Source organism: Heterocephalus glaber, unplaced genomic scaffold (assembly GCF_053883595.1).
Source record: "Heterocephalus glaber isolate CG9 unplaced genomic scaffold, H.glaber_assembly_v1.0 deba00001579, whole genome shotgun sequence".
NCBI classification, from domain to species: domain Eukaryota; kingdom Metazoa; phylum Chordata; class Mammalia; order Rodentia; family Bathyergidae; genus Heterocephalus; species Heterocephalus glaber.
In genome coordinates this window covers 1,702,317-1,724,775 of record NW_028258360.1, presented here as the reverse complement: position 1 = coordinate 1,724,775, position 22,459 = coordinate 1,702,317, and the positions used below count along the sequence as shown (strand labels likewise).

Below are 22,459 nucleotides of genomic sequence, written 5' to 3'. Positions count from 1 at the left end.
TTCCATCTACCATGACCAAATTGCCTCTTGCCCCTTTCAGATTGCCGAGTACGTGTTTGTGATATTCATGAGCATTGAGCTTAATCTGAAGATTATGGCAGATGGCTTATTTTTCACTCCAACTGCTGTCATCAGGGACTTTGGTGGAGTAATGGACATATTTATTTATCTTGTAAGTCTTTGGTTATCTCCTAAATGTAAAATGTAAGGATTTTGTAAAATCTCCTGAATCGCTTGGTGCAAGACTGGGATATGTGAGGTCTATTGCCATAACTGCAGTCTTAAATGGATGTGATAGTAGTCCATTATATGCAAATAAGGGACATACATGTAAAATCTAAATAAAAGCCATTAATGTATCCATGGATAATTGTTCAAATACATCAACCACAATTTTACATAGGAGAATGACATACATGAATAAAATTTGGAACAGCAAAATTAGTTTACATCCCACATTTCTTGGGTCTCTTATGATACACAATGTTTGAACCATGTAAATCATGTTATTGATCATGAGCACATTGTTACTAAAAGCAAACTGAAATCTTTGTGGTTGGACCTCAAACTTGATTGTAACACACAAAATACCTGGTTATACCAATTGCCCATTTAAGTGCTCAGTTCCACTAAACAGAAACCATGAGAGTAGACTCAAAGAAATTTTTTTTAATCAACACGAAGAAGACTTCAGACCAATGACTAGGCGGGCACAAGGAGAAAGGCGATTAGGAACAGGTAGTGTGTTGCTGATGATTAATAAGATAGCAGTGAACTTGATAAAAAGGCATTTCAATCGTGTTGCATCAGTGGAACTGTCAGTGCAGGAAGTTAAAAAGAGTAGAAAGCACTGGGGTGCACGGACACAGAATGGCCGCCCCACTTCCTTCATGCATACATGAGGCCACTGTCCTTGGAGGCCCCAACAGGCCCAGCTTTGGTTCATCGCTTGGTTAACAGACTGTGTGACCCGCCTGTGTTTATCCCACGTGGTGCATGGAACCCCTGCGGTAGGGCAGGCTGTGGCCAGTTGGCTCTCAGAAAATGTAGCTTGTAGATGAAAAATTGTATAAATGGCAGAGATTGTTTTTTCTGTCTAGGTGAGCTTGATATTTCTTTGTTGGATGCCTCAAAATGTGCCTGCTGAATCCGGAGCTCAGCTCCTCATGGTCCTTCGCTGCCTGAGACCTCTGCGGATATTCAAGCTGGTGCCCCAGATGAGGAAAGTTGTTCGCGAACTTTTCAGTGGCTTCAAGGAAATCTTTTTGGTATGTCAGAGCTACCCTTGGCTTCTGGTTCATCACAGTCAGGCTGTTAGGTAGCTACTAGGGTGATCAGAGAGGCTTGCTGGTCAAGGTCTCATCTGCACTTCTGTGTATTCCCAGAGGGTTGCACAGGCAACAGCAAAATATACTGCACGTTCAGAAACTTCACCGGTGGGTGATTCTGGCATCTCCATTCATTCGATTTAATGAACATAAACTAAGGAAAAGCACTCTGGAAAGCACAATGAGTGGTGAACCCAAAGAGGTGGTGTCCACTAAACTTTTCATTCTTCTTCTTAATTTCTGCTCTGAGTTTCAGCTTCCTCATCTAGAAATTAAGGACAAGAAACATCAAGTCCATCTACCTCACAAACAGGAATAGGGATTAACACATGGGCTCATCATCCTATTCGCCACATCCTCTTACACCTATGGTTTAGAATTTGTGTCTAGATCTTGGGACTGTTAACATAAATGACTTGAAAACTATAAACACAGGTAAACCCTACCTAAGCAACCTGAACATGCAGTACAGAATACTTACAAATGCGATTCAAGGGCACAACTTTCCTTTTGGTTGGACAGACATTTCAGGGTCTTCTAAAAGAATAGGGGTTGGGATAAAACAAGGAGTAAAAGGCTCATTGCTGGCAAGCTAAGTCCTCATTTTCTTTACTCAAAACCATAGAACTGTGGCCTTTCACACAGCTGGAAGTGAGGAACACACACTTTCTCCCGGCAGTTCATGTATGCGAGTCCCAGACCGCTGGTGGAGATGACAAGGGGACCTCGTGCCTTCCTCCCAATGAGGTTTCTGCGTAACTTTAGGATGCTTAGGGCACGTATTTAGATTATTCACCTGTACAGTAAAGGTTTGATCTGCATTTTGCTCTCTGCCACTTTCCTCTGCTGACACCGAAGTATTCAGCCAGCAGGGGGAGCACGAATTCATTCACAGATTTGCTTCTGGGGCCGGAGTTACTTGAGCCTTGGGTGCACAGTGCAGATGCACCAGGCTCAGGAGAGAGCAGAGCCCCAGCCCCTAGTTATGCTCCTAAAAAGGACAGGATCTATTTTGAAAAAATCAGGCACAGTATAATTATCTAAGTATTTTTCCTCTATTCCATTAAATAAAATAAAGCAAAAGGGTTGCTTTCAAAATCAGAAAAGTTCTAATCATATAAAAAATACCCTAGCACATTTTCTCTCTTTAAATTTTTTATCAGTATATGTTTGCAATGTATATTAATTGCATTCATGTTGGGGTACTGGTGCACCTACATATCACATCTGTCTTTATTTTTTTCAATGCAAATTTTTTTTTCCATTTGACGTTTCACTAAGCCTAATCAAACAACCTAAGGTGGAAAACTTAAAAGACAGTATCAAAAAAACTATGAATTTTATATAATGTGAACTAGAGGGGGGTGTTTATATCATGATGTAAACCAAAACTAATGTTTACATTTTATCAAGAAGTTTAACATTTCATCATTTTCTTTCAGGTCTCCATTCTTTTGCTGACATTAATGCTTGTTTTTGCAAGCTTTGGAGTTCAGCTTTTTGCTGGAAAACTAGCCAAATGCAATGACCCCAACATTATCAGAAGGGTAAGATGCTCTTATCTGTCTTTTGAAATAAAAATTAAAATAGTTCGCCATTCCTAGGAAAGCATGTGGGACCAGTGGCTGCTGAGGATACGTTGAAATCCCCCTGATGAAAACCTGAGAATTCTCTTCCCATGAACGCCTTTGGCCTTAAGCATGATATTCCCCTAGAGAAGATTTATACGGTTAGAGCACAGCTCGGAGAAGCCCGCTCCTCCCTCTCGTCCTGTACCAATTGACTGCTGATGTCTTGGGCACTGTCACTCAAGATCCCAACTATTTAAAGCTGAGAGCCTCAGAAACTTTCCCTTCAGACTTCCCCTACCTCCATCCTGCCCCTGTTTTTATTATTAGTTATAATAGGGCATGTTTCTGATACGTAATGAATACAGTTCATCCTGAGCAGTTGGCGCACATACATATAACATCTTCATCTTTTCACTTCCCCTTCCTCTCCCCTCCCTTCTCCCTTCATGTGTATATCCCTTTCCATTTGCAAAAGATCTGTCTCCTTGTTTCATATTATCTATCTTTTATTTTACCCTTTAAATCATTTATATTGTTTCTCATGTAAGAGAAACCATGCATTATTTAAATTTGTGTGTCTGATTTATTTCACTAAGCATCATGGCCTCAAAATGTATCCATTTTCTTCCAAATGACACATTTATCCTTCTTTATGGCTGAATAATACTCCGTCGTGTATATTTTCTCTATCCCTTCATCTGTTGTCCACCCTGCCTCCATTGTCACATAAGATTCCTTGCATCATCTAGCAGCTGCTGGATTGACTTCTTGTGGTCCTTTACAATTTTGAAGCAATTTTACTTTTCCTGGTCACTAATTGCAATCTTATCTTCTATATCTGAAATTCTGTCCTCACATTGGCTCATTCTGGTGTGTACACTTTTGATGGAGTTTTTGATCTCCTGGAAATCTATTTGCAACTGTTTTATGGATTCCATTTGTTTCCTATGTTGGGACTCTATCATGTTCCTGAGCTCCTCTCTAGATTTATTAATCATGTCTTACACTATGAGCACAATCTCTGCTGTCATCTGAGAAATTATTTCTGATTTCATTTTTTCCAGATCCTCTTTTAGTGTCAGTTCAGGGAGACGAGGTTGTTGAGTATCAGTATTTCATCTCATTTCCCTTTGGGGTTGCTGTAGGTGATCTGGAAATCTGGTTTTGAGACTCGTTTACGTGTTTTCTCATTTCGACCTGTGCACAGGGTCAGGGGGAATGCTGTTGGCGTCCATGGCTCACCTTCTCTGGGCTGGGAGCAGTGGGACGGTGGCCCGGAAGCCCCTTCCTCTGGGCTGGGAGCAGTGTGATGGATGGCAGCCCGGAAGCCCCTTTCTCTGGGTCAGGGGTGGTGGGAAGAACGGCCATCACATAAGATTCCTATCAGCAAACAGCCCCCCCGCAAGAAAATGTACAAGAGCAAAATTTGACTCTCACAGCCCTTTTTTATTCCTTCCTCACTGTCCATATCTTCCCTGTTAGAAAGCAGGGCCTTGACATTAGCTCTCAGCTGCCAAGCTTCCTCTTTAGGACCCCAAGAAGGACCCAAACTTGAACCCCTTCCCCATAGCATTTCTCATCCTTTCACTTGTCTCATGAAGAGGGGCTTAGGTCCAGGAACTTACTGTGATCAAACACATGCATTTCATCTTGGTAAGTTGGACAGCTCTCCCTCAGATGGCCAACGAGGGACTCGGGTGCCTTCAGTTGCTGCGTCTTCGGGGTCTTCTCCTTTTGGCCGGCAGATAAGAGCAGACAGCCAGCACCACCACAGAGGCCAGGCCAAGCCTGCCAGTAGCCCATACAGCTCCAAGCCACTTTCCCCTGGCCAGAGCGCAGCCTCGCCACACCGGAGGGAGGCTGGGGGGGTGCGGTTCAGTGCTGTTCCCTGCAGGAGAAGGGGCACAGTGTGGTTATCAGCTGATCCTCCTGTACCATCCCCATTGTCCTGCTCCCTGGGATTCTTCTCTATATTATAAATAGAGTACAGATGCAAACCAAGTACTGCTGATGTTTACACCAGCAAATGTATTTCCTCATCCCTCTAACTAAAATAAAACCTCAGTTCAATTGAAATGTGCTCCTCCAAAAGACCTAAGAAAGCTGAGCTATGTTATATTTTCTAGAAAATATGGCTAATACAGATTTTATAAGAATTGTTCATCCTGTAATCATTGTAAAATATAGATAGTATCTTTGTCCACTCAAAATATATCATAAATTATATGAATATGAAGACTTCAGGAAGTACCAGTCTGGGGGAGATATTCTAGAATTCCATAAAGAATTCCCAAGAAGACATAACAAGGAACATGGTGTGAAGGTCATGATGTCCAAATTAACAGATGGAGGGACAATAAAGATCTGGTGCATTAGCCCACAAGCTTAGGAAAGGAACCAAGTTATTTTAGACTCACACTAAACAGAAGCCAGAGGATAATAACATTTTAACATGAAGCCTGCTGGGCATCCTGGATGACTCAGTCATTAATGATGGCCTAGGAGCATGGTGGTGATGTTATATGATGAACTCACACCCAGTCCAAGCAAAAGCTGGGGGTTTCTAGGGGCGTGCAGAGCCCCTGGGAGATGGGTAATGGCATCTGGAGAAGCGTTTGCCTCTCCTGGAGCAGGGAGGTCTGTGGATGCCCCAGAAGAAAATCCCAAGGAGAGAGTCATCCTACAGAACACCAGTGTCCAGCTGGACCAGCGAAACCGGCCGAGTGGAAAAGACTCTGTGTCCTTGCATCCTAATCCCCATGTCAGAGACCCCGGCCGAGAGCAGCATGGGGAGGACAGGCACATCCACTCTATCTCTGAGTTTTGGTCCATCTTTCTAAATGAAGAGACCAACTTGCGGATGAAGGGAAACCAGATACACCAGCATTTGACCCCCAGCTCACTTTAAAGACAGCCTGGGTTGTTAGGCCAGTGTTGCCCGTTTTGGAGAACACGTTATTTTCTCACATTTGCCTGAACACTTCCCTCCTCTGCTGTGTTTCTTAAAACCTGACAGCAGACATCAATGTAGACAGAGACGTGCAGTCCAGAGTTCAGTCCCAAAGCTGTGTAGACAAAGGCCGAAGTTACCTTTTGACAAATAATTGTTAAATGTCAGAGGCCCCATAGTCAGTGCGATGATGTAAGTACTGGAAAACCAGTTAGGTCACTGCCTGTCTTACAACACTCTCTGTCCAGTCAGAATCCATGTTTCATGGTCCAGCAGCTGAAATATAAAGTCAGTGGTTACAGGAAGCAGACACAATGTACTATCTGCGTGGGACATTGTGCATCCTGGGGCACTGGGCTGGGATGGCAACAGGGAGGAGGGAAGATTTAGATGAGCAGGAGCAGCTCTCCTAAGCCAAGAAAATAGAATAATGAAAGACACTAGGCTACAAAAGGGAGTCTTGGTGCAGAGGCAGGAAAGTAAGTAAGAAGAGGAGAACATGAGGCTTGGAAGTAGAGGCTCCACATGAGAATCCTGCCTTAGCCTGGCCACCCCATCCCTCTGAATCTATGTGCCCTTCTGTAACACTTCTCGCACGGCGGTATTATTGAGTACTTTAGCTTGTTCGTGCACCTAACCCTGTCTCCAGCAGTCAGAGGTATACTTCATTTCCCTCCCATGTTGACAAGAACTGAAAATCAAGGCCAGAAATGTAAGTTAGGGAGAGACCCTCAAGATCCCAAACGCCAGACAGCAGGCTTTGGAATTTCTTTGATGAGGAAGGAGAAGGGATTAAAGGTTTGTAAGAAAAGGAGTCAGATACTTCTACGTGCTTACAAAATACAAAGTATTATTTTCATTGCCCATATTTAACTAATGAGGAAAATAGGTGTAAAATTATTGAATAACTTGTGAAAGGTCTCCCACCTCGTAGTGCAGAAGTTGGGACTGACCAGAAAGCCTGGCCTCACGTGCTGTGCTGGTATCCAGGATATCAGGCTGCCTCACGCAACCAAAGGTGAGCTCAGCTAGCCAAGCTGCAAGGGGCAGAGAGGCCTAGTACCTCCTGGTGCCTCCGTATGATACACCGCATGGAGCCCAACTAATGCTGTGAGTGAGTAGATGTGGTTAGGAAAAATGACAGCAGTATGTTTTCAACTTTAAAAAGCATGGAAAGATAAAAGCTGCATAATCTCATATATGCATAGGGAAAAAGACTGAAAGGTATATATCAAGGTATGAATTTCATTTATCTCTGGGTAATTATAGGTAAATTTTCCTTCCTCTAATTTGTCAGGCTTTGTAAACTAAAGATGTATTATTTGTGTCAAAAGTATTTTGTTTTAAAGAATTCTATTGGTAATCCAGGAGGAGGTAGTGTTGTCTTCAATTAAATTAGAATGAAGCCATGGGCCATGTGGTACAAGGAAAAACAAAACATCTGTTGGTGCTGATAGCTGATGGCTTGCAGTCTATGGACAGAAATGGGGGGCCCAGAGCCAGGCACGGTGACACAAGTCTGTAATCCCACCACAGTGGGAGGCTGAGGCAGGAGGATTGCAAACCTAATCTGGGTAACTTAGTGGTTTAGTAAGACCCTGTCTTAGGAGGGAGGCAAGGCAAGGCAAGGCAAGGCAAGGCAGAAAGAGACAGAGAGAGAAATGTGGATCCCAAAAGGAGACAGATTTTAGGGTCAAAGATGACTTTAAGCAAGTTCAGTTCCTATTGAAATATTCAAGTGATGATCAAGAATTTTCTCTGATATAACTCAGAAAAAGTGGTTTAGGTTCAAAATATAATCACCATACCAAAGAAACAAAAATAGCCAAAGGGAGAAGCAACAGAAAATCGCTTAAAATTGCTCCAGATGGGTTTTGCCGCCTGCCTCACAAGTGCAAGGTCCTGAGTTCGATCCCGGTACCCACCCACCCCCAAAAAATTGGCTCCAGATGTTTTTAAAAATATTTTTAAGCAGCTTTATTGAAAGGTAATTCACATACTATAAAATTCACCCCCTTTAAGTGTGCAGTTCAATAATTTTAAAGAATTCTATTGGAAATATTCGGAGCTCCACAACCAGCACAATGGCCACTTTCAGAACTTTTGTGTCACTGCAAAGGGGAACCTTGTATCTGGAAACTGTCACCCTTCATCTTTTTATCCCTCCATCTACCTCCAGTCCTAGATGACTACTGATCTAATTTTTTTCTTACCTCTGTAGTTTCCTGTTCTGGACCTTCATACCAGTGGGATTATATACTATGTGGTCTTCAGTGACTGACTTTTCTCACTTGCATACTATTTCCTGGAGTCATCTGTGTGTAGTTTGTATCAAAACTTCATCCCTTTTGATGCCCAAGTAATATTCCACTGTGTGAATATAACACATTCTGTGTATTTGTCCAATGATGGACATGTGAGTGGTTTCTGCCTTCTAGCTATTATGAATATTGCCAATGTAAACATTCAGTTACAAGTTTCTCTACCGACCTACATTTTCATTCATCTTTGGAAGAGAGATAGCTAGGGGTGGAACCACTGGGCCATAGGGTATAGCTGTCCATATTCCATTGCTATAACAAAATACTGGAAACTGGTTACTTTATTTAAAAAGAGGTATATTAGCTCACGGTTTGGGAAGCTGTGAATCCAAGACAGGCAGCCCTATCTTTTCTACCTCTGGTTAGGGCCTCTTGGCTACATCACATGACGTCAAGTGACGTCATGGTGGGAGCTCATGTAAGAGAGAGAGAGATCACATGGTCAGACGGGAAGTGGGAGACCAGGGAGAGGCCAGCTTTGCTCTTTTGTAACAACCCTCTTCCGCGGGAACTGACTCTGAGAGAGCAGCGTTAGTCATGTTACAGGGCAGCAGCCCAGCGACCTGGTGACCTGACCACCTTCCATTAGGCCCACCTCTTACACCACCACACAGGGACCAAGACCCCAGCACAGGACCTGGGGGACACCATCAAACCATGCCCAAAGCACAGCACACGGCAACTGTGCATTTACTCATTCAATGAACCGCATCATTTTCCAAAGGGGTCTAGATGCCCAACAGTGAGGCACTGAGATGAGGGCCCCCCCCACACATCCTTACAGGCACAGGCACAGGTTGTTATTTGGCTTTCTGGTGACAGCCTTCCTAGTGAGTGTGGAATATTATTCCGTGGTGGTTTTGATTTGCACCCCTAATGCTACAGAGCATGCTTTCATGTGCTTCTTGGCCACTTGTCTGTCTCCCTTGGAGTCTGGTCTGTTAGGGTATGGGGCACACTTGCTCATGTTTTCAGCGCTGACTCCAGCCTGCCTCTCTCTGAGTCTTTGCTACTATTTCCTGGGGTGCTGTCCACATTACTGCTGTTGGATTAAAAGCCTTCATTTTCTATTTAATATAAGAAATGTTCCACATCTATTATCTTTTCTGAATTCACTTTCTGACCAGTTTCCCTTACCTCTTTTGTTTTTCCTACTTTAGGAAGATTGTAATGGCATATTCAGAATTAACGTAAGTGTGTCCAAGAACTTAAATTTAAAATTAAGACCTGGAGAGAAAAAACCTGGATTTTGGGTGCCCCGTGTTTGGTAAGCATATCAGAAAAATACCCTGAGGAATGCTGTGTTTGTCAGTATTGGGATTTAAATCAATAGAGTATGGCATGAAACTAGAAGTAATTCTGCTAGAGATGTTAAAATGCTGGTAAGTAATACAGGGAAAGCACAGAATTACAACAAGATACAAAAGTAAGATCAATAAAAGGGCAAGTGACACACTGGATTCTGTGTTGCTTCATGAAACTAATGAAATACTGCTGCAGTATTTTCCTAATACTTCAAAAATACATATCTGGATTCAAATGGCTTTAAAAATTAATGAACTGAGGAAGATAAGTTAGGTAGAATTCTTGAAGACATTGGCATAGGAAAAGACTTTATGAACAAAACCTCAATAGCATGGGAATTAGCACAAAGAATCAACAACTGGGATCTCATCTTATTAAAAAGCTTCTGCACTGAAAGAGAAACCACCAACAGAGCTAAGAGATATCCTACAATGTGGGAAAAATTTTTAGCAGCTGTACCTCAGACAAAGGATACTATCTAGAATCTATAAAGAATTGAAAAAAATCAGACCCCCCCAAATTCAAAGACCCAATTCAAAAATGGGCATCTAAAATGAACAGGCATTTCTCAAAGAAGTAAAAGCAGCAAATAAACATATGAAAAAATGTTCAACATCACTGGTCATTTGAGAGATGCAGATGAAAACAACACTGAGATTCCACCTCACCCCAGAAGGAATGGTTGCTATCAAGAAATCAACCAATAACAAATGCTGGTGGGGGGGGGAGAAAGGAACCCTTCTCCATTGTTGGTGGGAGTGCAGACTGGTGCGACCACTGTGGAAATCGGTATGGAGATACCTCAAAGAACTAGGGCTAGAGGTCCCATTTGACCCAGCTATTCCCCTGCTGGGTATCTTCCCAAAAGATTTAAAAGAATCATACCACAGTGATATATGTGCACCCATGTTCATAGCGGCACAGTTTGTAATAGCTAAAGCTTGGAAGCAGTCCAAGTGCCCATCAACTGCAAACTGGATAAAGAAGATGTGGTTTTTTTATAAAATGGAGTACTATTCAGCCATAAAGAATGACAGACTAGAGACATTTATAGCTAAATGGATGCATTTAAGCCCTTATTCTTAAGTGAAATAAATAGGACTCACGTGTAAACACCGAATAGTTCCTCTGTTGTGAGAAACTGAAAGTGTAAATAAGGATTAAAATTATTAAAATGAATAATTGATAATTTGAAATAGGAAGAAAAGGTCCAAAGGGGTAGGGGAAGTGGGAGGGGATGGGGAAAGGAAAGAATGGAAAGGAAAAATTATGAGAAAAGGAAAAAATGGAAACAAAGTCTTTGTAAATAGGGAAGGGTAGAAGAGGTGAAGGGAGGGCAGGGAATGGGGAAAAAATAAGAACCAAGACACATCATGTGCTGGTAAAAGCACCCAATGATAAATGTAAATGTATTGTATACCTAAAATGTACCAATAAAAGAATTTAAAGAAAAAAAATAATGAACCTTAAAAGACAAAGGTTTTGTGGGACATGAAAGCTAATCTCATTCTGAGTTCATATCTTTAAGGATGAATCTGCTGTCCTTACAACAATTATACAGAAGCTTAAATCATAAGGCTACTTCTGTTTTTCAAAACCCACTTACACTGAGAGATTTCCATGATTGAAACACTGGAGAGAAATAATCAATAACACAGTTGATTATATCTCATTCTGTCTTTAAAATTCATTTTTCTTGAAAATGAGCTTTCAAAGCATTTGTGTCAGTGCTAGAAATATCTAGTACCTTCCTGCTCATCTACTTTATTAATGACTATGAATGGAATCTCTCTGCTTTGTGGATGATCTACTGTTCTGTTAACTTCATTTGTTCTTTTAATTACCTTTTCAAGACTTCTTTTTTACCTATTCTTAGAATACAGTTGAGCCACAGAAACTCAGCTTTTTTCACAATTGACATTCTCTTCCAAATGTCAATAGCATTTCACTCAGCTGTAGCCTAGGACTCACTGCCACTTTACTTTGGCATTTTTTACTATGAAATTCATTTTTATAAACAATTCAAGATAATTTATGTTGGTTTTGTTTAAGTACCCAAGAACTGTGAAAAAAGATTAATTTTGGATGTGGGGCTTGAGCATGGATAAAGAAGAATATGACCCACAGGGATATATTCATTCTAGTGTGCACTAGAAAAGCATTGTAATTTACATTAAAATAAAAAATTAAAGAAGCATAAAAAGTTTATTTTGTGAGATGGAAATTCATTATACAATATATAAATAGCTTATTTATATCAGAGCACCAAGTGAGATTTATTTCTCCACTGTCTTAAGATTTGGGCTAAAGCCTCAAAGCTGAATGCAATAGGAAATAAAGTGTCCTTATATCCTAAAGAGAGCAGCTAGACCAAGCCAGCAGAACTTACTAAGACATTATCGACCTCTGTCACCCAGCTCTAGAAACTCTGCATTCGAAGATACAATTCTGCAATTAAATGAAGTCAGGAGTGGAGAGGGTTGTGGCTTTTTCCCTCCCTTCACCATGGAGAAAGGTCAAGAGGCCCTAGTCCATTGAAGATCCACGAGAGAACCACTTAAGACCAGAGCTTGGATAGTATATTAGTCGGCTTTCCCATTGCTGGGACACAGTACCTAATACCCACACTTAAAGGAGGAGAGATTTAATCTGGCTCACAGTTGTGAGGATTCAGTCCTTGGTTGACCGGCTCCCAGGCAGAAACATTATGGTGGAAGGACATGGCAGTAGAAACCTGCTCACCAGATGTCAGCCAGAAAACAGAGAAAGGAGGAGCCCTGAAGGGAGACATATCCTCCAAAGGCATGGAAGCAGAGACACACCTCATCCAACCTGGCCCCGCCTCCCAACAGCACGTTTAGCTATGAACTCATGAATGGATCGATCCACTGATGGGTACAGCACCCTCATGATCCAATCACCCTTCAAAAGCCCCACCTCTGAGTGCATGAGACTTTAGGGGGACATTTTAGATCTAAACCCTAAAAGAGGCAAGAAGAGAGGCTCTTGTGGGCAAACTGCATTTCACCACCTGGCTGAGCAGGGTCTTCCTAGAGTGCTGTGTAGTCCTTGTCTAGAGCCACATGCTCTGAGCCATACTGAGTGGAACCTGCTGAGAAGAACTGTGTGTTGAGGAGAAGGTACCACATCGCAGAGGCCAAGAGTGTATTTCCAGGAGTAAGAGGGGAGATTCACCCAGAGACTGCCCACTCACAGTGGGAATGTGCAGGGGGCAGTCTTGTTGTATACTGCAGTGTCTTAAGAGAAAATTTGAGGTACAGTGAGACCAACAGCTCAGGCAACAGTTGCCAAGGGAAAGGTGCTCTGTTGCTCACAGTTCCAAGAGTTCCCCACACCCTGGGGGATCACAGAGGAAAGGGGAGAATTGCGGGAAAAGCCTGTTTTGTAGATTTCCTGGAAAGGAACAGGAAGGCAGGGTGATCCAGTTTAGGATTCTGTAGTGGCTCTGGGACAGAGTGGCCATCCCTAGTGGTCAGGCGGCTGGCCCTGGGGATTAGAACAGGTGTGTAGTAGCCCAGTGCAGTGGTGGAAAGATGGCACCTGTGCGGCAGCCGGCTGTTTGTTACCATTGAAAGCTCTAAAAGGTTTCCCATCACGGGCCTAGAGTGTGATAACTCAGTAAAGGAAGTGCTTGGGATGTGGATTCTTAGTTGGTTGCTTTGTATTTGAAAACCATACCCCTAAGAGGAGGACTTTGATCTAAGTGACCAGAAAGCTTTGGGGCATCCCAAGATATCAAGAGAACTGGAACTCACTGGAAGGCAATGTTTAGAGAAAGCAAACCTGTCCCAGATTGTACCCTGTGGCATTCAACGTGTCCCATAAAACCTGTCACGTGATTTTAAGGATCAAGTTTAGTTGACATGCAATGCTTCATGTAAGTTATCACTAGGGGTTTCAAGTTCAATGACATTTTAAAAGCATGAGCAAATAGAGAGGCATCCCTTGGACATCATCATATTTACTTTTGTGCATTTGTCCATGATACTGTGCCTTGGGTTGGTTGTAGTGAAATAAAAATCCTCAGTCTCATACATGTCAATTGTAACTGTGACAATTTTTACATTTTTCTTCTTCAGTACTTTAATCAAGAGTTGGAAGCTGAAGACTTTATAATTTTATGTTGCCTAAATTATGGTTTAAGAAAGTAACTTATATCTAAGAATATCAAGAGGAAAGCATCAGTAGTTAAAATTAGGATGTAAATATGCACTAACTCAGGAGACAATCTAGTTTCTATATTCTCTCTTCAAATGAATACATTCATTTCCTTCTAAATCACTCAGATTTGATAAAATAAAAATCACCTTGGTAAAAAGCATTAAACACACAATATATTCTTTATTGTGTGTTTTAACCAGAGGTCTGGGTTAAAGGAAAATGACACGAGAGAAAAAACAAAGTATCCAGTTTTATTGTAAGTATATTTATTGAGTGCTTACAATCCACCAGGTGTTATGGTTATCACTGATTCTGCCACAGATACAGGACAGCCTTTGTTCCTTACATGATTGAGGTCTAATGAAGAAAAGAAAGTGGAATTACAAGTAATTTCATGTAATATTCTAAGAGTTCTGATGCTCTATCAAAACCCCTAAATTCACCTCTAGCTTTCCTGAAGTTCATCACCAGGTAATTTTAAATTACACTATAAGAAGTTCTGGGCCAAGGGAGATCCAGGGTTTAAGGTTCAAATAATTTGGGCATGCCAGGGTCTGAGATGGAACCTGTGCAGGGGAAGGATTCCAAGACAGGCTCTTGAGTTTTGTAGATGATCTGCTTCTAGTTTCTTGCACAATAGTGGTGCACACAGGAGAAGCCCTGAGTCCACAACACAATAAAACCTGGCAGAAGAATCAGAAGAGACACAGTGCTAACTGTCAAAGGACAGCCAACAGGAATTAAACAAGTGAGAGGAAGAAGGGCCAAGCAGATAGGGAGGAAGGGCCAGGAGGAGAGCTAAGGTGTTGCAAGTTGAAAAAGCTCTATTTCCAACTCTCAAGGAAGAAGGAACGTTGATGCATTCTAGGAAGTGCAGAATGTTTCCGATTCATCCAGGCATGGTGGCCTATAATCCCAGCACTTGGGAGGCTGAAGCCACAATTGTGAGGCCAGTCTGGGCTACATAGCGAGTTCAAGGCTACATAGAGAGACCTGTCTCAAAAATAGAATTTTGTTTTGATGCTTCACCAGAGGTGGTGAGGCATGTCTATAATCCCAGCACTCTCAGAGGCTGAGGCAAGGGAATGGCAAACTCAAAGCCAGCCTGGGTGACTTAGTGAGACCCTGTCTCAAAATTTTAAAACTTTTAAGAGGGGTTTGGAGATGTAGTTCAGTGCAGAGTACCATAAAAATGTTTTTAAAGTTTCTGATTTCTGTAGGCTAGACATCTGACTGAAATATGTCAGATACAGCATGCCATTCTGGACAATGTTGCTCCCTGTGTTTCCACATTCAAGGCAGAAGCTAGGTCACATCCTGCATGGACCCCTGACTCCCCCAGAGGAGGGGCTCGTTTTGTGATCTTGGGGGTCCTGGAGCGCTTTCATTAGGATGATAACATACTGATGAAATCATAAGGTTGAAACCAATGGCTTAGTTTCCTGAATTAGATAGAAAATAATTATAATCTCCTAAAAATTAACCAGAAAATATGATATTTAAGCAGCCTTCCAATTTAAGGAAGTGCAGCATATGAAACAACAATAATGGATTATGTTGGAGATTTGTGGAAATCCTCTGTAGTGGTAGATAAAATCTCAAATTTTCCAATTCTGCTACCATGAACAAAATATAAATACATATCTCATTAACACTGCAAAAAGTCTTACTTTCAACAATTTAAGTTTATGATACTGCATTTTTTTTGTCTCAGTTTAATAGTATATTTTAACATATTCTAACTTCTAAAGGATGTGAAATGTGAAAGTAGTTTAAGTTGCTGCAAATTTAGCTGAAAAAGCACTTTTACGAAAAGAAAAAGCATGAATAAGAAAGTTCAAGATCAGAACTGAGAACTAGCTCTCAAGGTTTTAAAAAGACCTTATTCAAGCAAACTGCAGCATCTGAAGAAGGCTTATAATTTCTGTCTACTACAGAAGATATGAAATTTATTTGAAACCCTCCCAAAGAAAAGTTCTTGGAAAAATCCAAAAGAATGTATTTGTACTTTCATACCAAAAAAAAAAAAAAAAAAAACAGAATTCTAAAATAGGAATTTCCAGTTCTACTCTTTTTGCCAGGCAGATCTTATGCACTGTATAGAAAACACCTCAGCCAATCAGCCTTGGGCCTTTAGGACCAAGTCAATTTCAGTTTTATGTTTTCTAATTAGATCCCCATCTATTTAGCATTTTTAAAAAACTTATAAAGGTACAGCTCATGATTGCCTCTGTAGTTTTAAAAATATAAAAGATGGTGGGAAAACACTGAACTAGAAAAACACTGAACACTCCAGAGTGTTTCCTTTCTTGAGGGTTACATTTTGATGGATGAGCTAGGAAGAAAAAAAATGATTAAAATATAATTTAGATAGCGTTCCATGGACCTACTCCACTCAACAGTCAAGAGCTCAGTTCTTCATTAAATTTCAGAAGAGTCGTGATAGTCCTTCTTTTCTGGTGTGTGGTTCTCTAAATCTTTTATTTATTTAAAAGAACCTCAAATAAGGACAAAAGCACTGAATTCTAACAAGGACAAAAACAGCTAGCCAAGACCCATAACTATTAAAGAAGAAGCAGCATAGTAGAAAGGATTACTTCTTTAACTGGAAAGAAAAAAGTATAAATGCATCAGGAAAGCAAGGAATGAGACATCTCTTTCCCCCAAAGAAGAGAAATAATAATGGGCCCATGTGTCTTAGGAATGAGAAATCAACTGTCGGTGTTGTCAGGACCAGGCAGAAGAGTCACAGTGCCTCAGACACTGGACCTGGAATTGCTAAGCCTTTTGCTTTGAATTGGAAACACGCACCATTATCCACCATCATCTAATGAACACAATAATAAATCCTAACTCTAATCCACTGTCGAGACTCAGCAAACAGATGCCATGGGCCCCACCTTCCCAAAGCTGCAGCTGCACGGCGCCCAGGCTTGGGAAGAGCCACAGGTAGCTGGCCCAGGGTGTTTTGCACTGGAATTTCACAGCACATCCCGCTTTCTGAATTGCAGGGCAAATCCTCGGAATTTTAATTTCGACAATGTGGGAAATGCTATGCTGGCGTTGTTTGAAGTTCTCTCCCTGAAAGGCTGGGTAGAAGTGAGGGACGTTATTATTCATCGTGTGGGGCCGGTAAGTAAGCAAGCACAGGAAGTCTGAATGCTTCCAGAGCAGCTTTCATTTCCTTCGATGAATAACTAAACTTTTCCTTTATGCAGATCCACGGAATCTACATTCATGTGTTTGTATTCCTGGGTTGCATGATTGGACTGACCCTTTTTGTTGGAGTGGTTATTGCTAATTTCAATGAAAACAAGGTAAGAATTCTTGGTTTAAATAGCATAGGTTTTATTCTTTTCTAGCCCCTCACTTTGAGCAATTTTTTTCCCATACCCAGCACGAAGTCGCACTGACCGATAACATGCCCCGTGTAAGTAATCCATGTAACTATCTTACACACTACCTCGGTGCTGCCTTTCGGATACATTATTCAGGAGTACAATTCTCTGGCTGAATTTACCCTTTTGGTAACAGTGTTATTAATTCACCGACAACTGAGAAGTGCATCTCCTATTGTTCAGATTGAAAGGATGTTCAGCAAGTTATTAAAATACAATAGCTGAAAGTGATGTGCTGATTGCGGGTAATATTACTTTCACAAAATGAAAATTGCATGCTCCTTTGTAACTCAGTAGGTAAACTCGGAATTTAGATGGGGTAGGGAGGTGCCATGCAAATTTTTCAATCCTAATTCATAGAATATAAAGATTTTCTAATTTCATATAAACTTTGCATACTTCACAAACTCAAGAAGCATGTTGAGTTTGTGACAGCTCTAATATCACTGCAAGACTCACAATCAGAGGGCAGGAGTGTATCTTCTTATCAAAGGGAGAGTTTAGGGAGGAGCATTCTGTTTGGCCTCCTCGGAGTGCCCCTCGTCCTGGGTACAGTTGATAGCTGAGCTAGGGAAAGGTGGTTTGGAATCGTAATAACTGGAGTGCACACATTTTTGAGCGCTTATGATGTACTAAGATTTTACACATGCTACTATTCATTCTCACAGCTTTAAATGCACAGAAGACGAAAACAATAGCTTGTCTAGGACTCATAAGGAACAAAATATTAGGGTCAGAATTAGTGCCAATTACTGTAAAGTCTGTGTTTCTTCGAATCCAAAAGTATAAGAACCTCTACTGCGAAGCTAGATTTGCCTGCCAAGCTCCGTGCTGTTCCATGTTATTCATGGCTGGGGCTGATTCCCGTGTGCTCACATCAGAGCTCTTTGGCTGGTAGCCGCACGTGGCACTGTATCATTCACTGTCCCCGGGCTCAATGTGTGTGGTACCAGTCACTCAGTCAATTGCCATCTTTGATGTGTGCCTAATGAGTACATCACTTCATGCAGGCTTTCAAAGGGTGCAATTTAAAAATCCCCCCTTGGGGCCCCAACATTACTCCTACCCACAGAAACATGGAATCTTAGAAAGAACCATAGTGATTGCCTGGCCCAGCCCCTCTATTTTACTCCTTAACACACTCACAAATGAGTTTCTCTGAGCCCTCAGTTTCATACCAAGCAGAAAGAGGAAGATGGGTCTTTTCAGATGCCTTTCAGCCATGTGGTAGAGCAGACTCTGGGAATTCCAGAGCCAGAGAAGAAGCTAATCAGTCCACTGTCAGCACAGTGTAGGTCCTGCTGGCTCAGGGCTCCATGCAGGGACCCTGAGCAGACTCCTGATTCCAGGAGGGTCAGGATCTGTGGCAGCTCACAGAAATGGAACAACATAAGATGTCCAATAACTGGACACAAGTGTGTAGTTAATTGCTAGTCTTCAAAGTAGAGAAAGCTGAATTACTAAGGGAGACCATTGTATTCCTATTCTGAAAGAGGAAGAGGGGCCCACCTGTTGGGGAAGGCTGGTATCTACCAAATGGGCCCTGAGAAAGGGGACAATTAGAAGTCATTTTACCAGACATTACAAACCAGATTAGACAGTTGAGATATACATTTCTAAACCGTGTGACATTTTTAGAAAAAGAACTTTTCTGCAAGTTTTTGAGAAGACAACACATAAGCAGCTATACAGTGGCATTCATTCCTTTAGTATTCAGTCATTGACAGATTTATTTGAACACATGCTTAGTGACAACACTGCTGCTAGCACTGAGGACCTAACAGGGTGAACTGGACCACAAGAGATTTATGCCCTTCCGGAGCACACAGCCTAATGGTCATGGCGAAGGATTTAGAAGTAGATTTCCAGATAGACAATAGAGGGATAGAGGGATGGGAAAGAAAATAAACTTTGGAAGCAAGGTTTTCAAAATTCAGGACTGCACAAAAATAGGTCTCCCTTACAAAATAGAAGCCTCTTTACAAAGCTCCATGTCTATGCCAGCAATAGGGGTCTTTTCCCACTGATCTCCTTACCATGAGAGGATGTATTTAATAGACTTAATTTGATGATAATAATAAACTTTTTATATATTAACTATCAGATGATACTTTCATGTTCATTTTTCTTTTGTTTTTATTATTTAGAGTTCACTTCTCCTTGTTTTGTATAACAAAGGAATAATATTATGGTTTAAAGTTGTGGAGAATAAGTATTTGTTTGCAGTTAGTAAGTGGTTTTACAATACTAATGTAAAGAAAAAATAACTTAAAACCGATACTATTATTAAGAATAAGTGGTGTAATTAAAAATGACAAAAGAAGCTGATCACCAGAAATATATAGAACTTTTGCATCTCAAACTGTACACAGCAAAAGTTAACCCACTTATAAAAGAAACTAGCAAATTCAAAATCATAGTGAAATATATTGATCCTCTAAGAAACTGATATACAAGACAAAAATAAAGAAAATATGAGATCTGACACAATAAAGAATTTCATCTGATGGAAATGAAAATGATTCTAACAGTTTGGGAATATGCATTATTTTAAGTACAAAAATGTATCCTGCAGGAGCCCATAAAACAGAAACTATGGAAGAGTGATAATGTGCTAAAAAGAAAGTGATGGGAAAAATTCCTCATTAATTCAGAAATGTTATCACAATATCCTAAATAATTTATGAGCTAAAGAAGAAATAACAGAACACCACAGAGCATTTAGGAAAAACATCATTCTAAATATCATATATATAAAATCTCACAAGACTTAGATAAACCAGTAATTAGAGACATATCACTTTAAGTGTATATGTTTGAGAAAAATCAAAGGCTAAATATTAATAGGTCACATATCCAAATCAACAAATTATAATGAAAACAACAAAGTAAAAGTGAAGAAAGGCGGAAGAAAATTACAAATATTAGAGCAAAAATTATTAAGAAAATGAAGAACAAGGGCTGGGAATTTAACTCAGTGATTCCACCGCCTGCCTTGCAAGTGCAAGGACCCAAGTTTGATCCCTGGTACCAAAAAAAAAAAAAAAGAAAAGAAAAGAAAATGAAGAACTTGTATAATTTTTATAAGGAGGAAGAATAAAAGAAGCTGATTTCTTAAAATTAAGTCAAAAGCTTCCAGTAAGGTTGGGCAAGAACAAAGATACAGAAAAGGAAAATACACAAGGCATAATAATTAAAATAGTGCTGGTGTTGGTGAAGTGGGAGAAAGTGAGAGTTACAGAAGAGAGCAGAAAGCCCCGGGGCCATGTGTCCATGGGACAGAGAACACACAGCCAATCGGTGCCCAGGGTGAGGCCAGCAGCCAGGGCTGGTGACCCCAGATGTCTCCGTAGAAAAGGCTGAGCTGAGCTCTCCACCTCATGACACCCTCAAAAGTCATTTCAGGTGAGGACTCTCCATGAAATGCAAAATTTCAGCCATTTTAAACCATGTAAGCACTTATTTTTTTACCCTGGAGTAAGTGTGTATTTGTTGACATTAGACACAAAGTAAGATTTATAAAGAAAAAAATGATAAATTAGATCACATGATGATGTGAAATTTCTGCAAGACAAGAGGCACTCTAAAATAAAAATATGAGCTAAGATAAAGAGAAAATACTGTATTTACAGCCCACATAACTGACAAAAGTTCCACAATATATAAAGAATATGTATGGATTACATAGGACCCATGATATTGCTACCAAATATTAAAAATATCAAAATACAAGAAGAATATGAATGGGCAATTCACATATACAAGAATCACCATTCATATACATAAAATATGCTTCATCTCAGTAGTACTTATACTAAATTAGATACGTTTTATACTCATCAGAATGACCATTTTAAAAGGTCTAAAGATGACATGTATTGGCATGAATATAGGGAATGGTGGGACTTTTTTTGGTCATTGCTTTTCGGACAGCGACTTGGCAACATTTGGTAAATGCTTAAATGTGGTAAACACTTAAATTTCTAGATTTCAGCAGTTCTTCCCCTAGTCCCTAGTGGGGTCCCTAGAGGGGACCCTGATAGATTTTCACTGAGAGATAACATCTGGGTGTCAATTATTGTTTATCTTCCATAAGCCTACAAGGAATAGCCTCTGATATATTTGCACTGTGGACCACTATGCGAGCAGTTAAAATGAACAGATTAGATCTAGGGATCTAGATGTATGGGCAACATACTGTCCAATGAAGATACAAACTGCATAATAAGCATATATTGTATACCAGATATATCGATTTAAAAACTCAAAACAAATACATTCATGTGTGCCTATGCTTCGACAAGCACAAAATTATTAAAACCAAGGAGGGTCCACCCTGGAACATCAGTAGTTACCTTGAAGAAGGAAAGGGAAGGTGAAGGTGAGGTAAACTTTTCCCCAGATTCTTAAATTATACTTTTGCCTTTATAATATAATAAAATATAATCCAGTTCAATGCAGTACAGTATAATTTATGTGCATTTCAATCGAGTATCCAATTACATAACACAGAAGATCTGATCCCTGTTAAATATCTGATTTAGCAAGTTATCACAGCATTAACTTCTAAAGAGGCAAATTCTATGGCTTTGTACCTCTTAAAAATAATTTTACAATGCATATATTAGAATTTTTTTAAAGCAGACAAAACACCCTTAAGTAGAAACAGCACCATTGACAAGCTGTAATTTTGCTCCAGTGAAATGAAAAGAAGTTAAACGTGACCAGTTAGGATCCCTTTCTGAAAATGGACTCATGTAGAAAACCTTCTGGAAATTTCCCCAAACCTGGACATTGCACACCGTCCAGATAAAAGCTGAAGGCTGTGGACTCCTCTGAAGCACGTGACCAGCAGTTGGGACACCCCTCCCATGACTGGTAGAGTTCTGAGCGTGTTTCCCTAGCACCCACCATGTCTGAGGCATATCTTTATGCCAAGCCCCCTTGCCGGCCCTGTTTGTAATGCCATTCCAAGTGCAATGTCTTTTCCTTTTCCTTTGGCTGCTTTCTTTGTTTGTCAAGGGGACGGCTCTGCTGACCGTAGATCAGAGACGATGGGAAGATCTCAAGAGCAGACTGAAGATCGCACAGCCCCTTCATCTCCCACCTCGTCCTGGTATCAAAGATGCTCTGATTTTATTCACGCTGGGCACTGGTCTTCACGATTCCCCAGGAGTCTCACATTTAAATTAAAATAATAATTGTGAGGCCACCAGGAGGTTGTGCATAAGTTAATTCAGACACAGGCTCCAAACTCCAGATCTTTCCATAAGGCTATTAAAATCAGCCACCTAACAACAGTGCTTCAGTGCCCTCAGAATAAGCCTTAATGAAAACAATGGATTTTTAAATAAAGTATATTTGTGCTTGCCTTTTACTAAACTGACAGAAATTGAATGATGTG

The 22,459-nt window shown here is 40.6% G+C and overlaps 1 protein-coding gene across 8 annotated transcripts in view; it reads left to right on the top strand.

Moving 5' to 3' along the window:
- The window catches only part of Nalcn (sodium leak channel, non-selective), a 322,796-nt gene that overhangs the window by 277,062 nt on the left and 23,275 nt on the right, over positions 1–22,459 (top strand). For all 8 annotated transcript variants that reach the window (XM_087193085.1, XM_087193083.1, XM_087193087.1 and 5 more), the window contains 7 exons: positions 41–172; positions 1,101–1,268; positions 2,771–2,875; positions 9,331–9,437; positions 16,669–16,789; positions 16,876–16,974; positions 22,078–22,171. In XM_087193085.1, the coding sequence (XP_087049211.1) occupies positions 41–172; positions 1,101–1,268; positions 2,771–2,875; positions 9,331–9,437; positions 16,669–16,789; positions 16,876–16,974; positions 22,078–22,171 (826 nt within the window). The remainder of the gene's footprint in view (positions 1–40; positions 173–1,100; positions 1,269–2,770; positions 2,876–9,330; positions 9,438–16,668; positions 16,790–16,875; positions 16,975–22,077; positions 22,172–22,459) is intronic.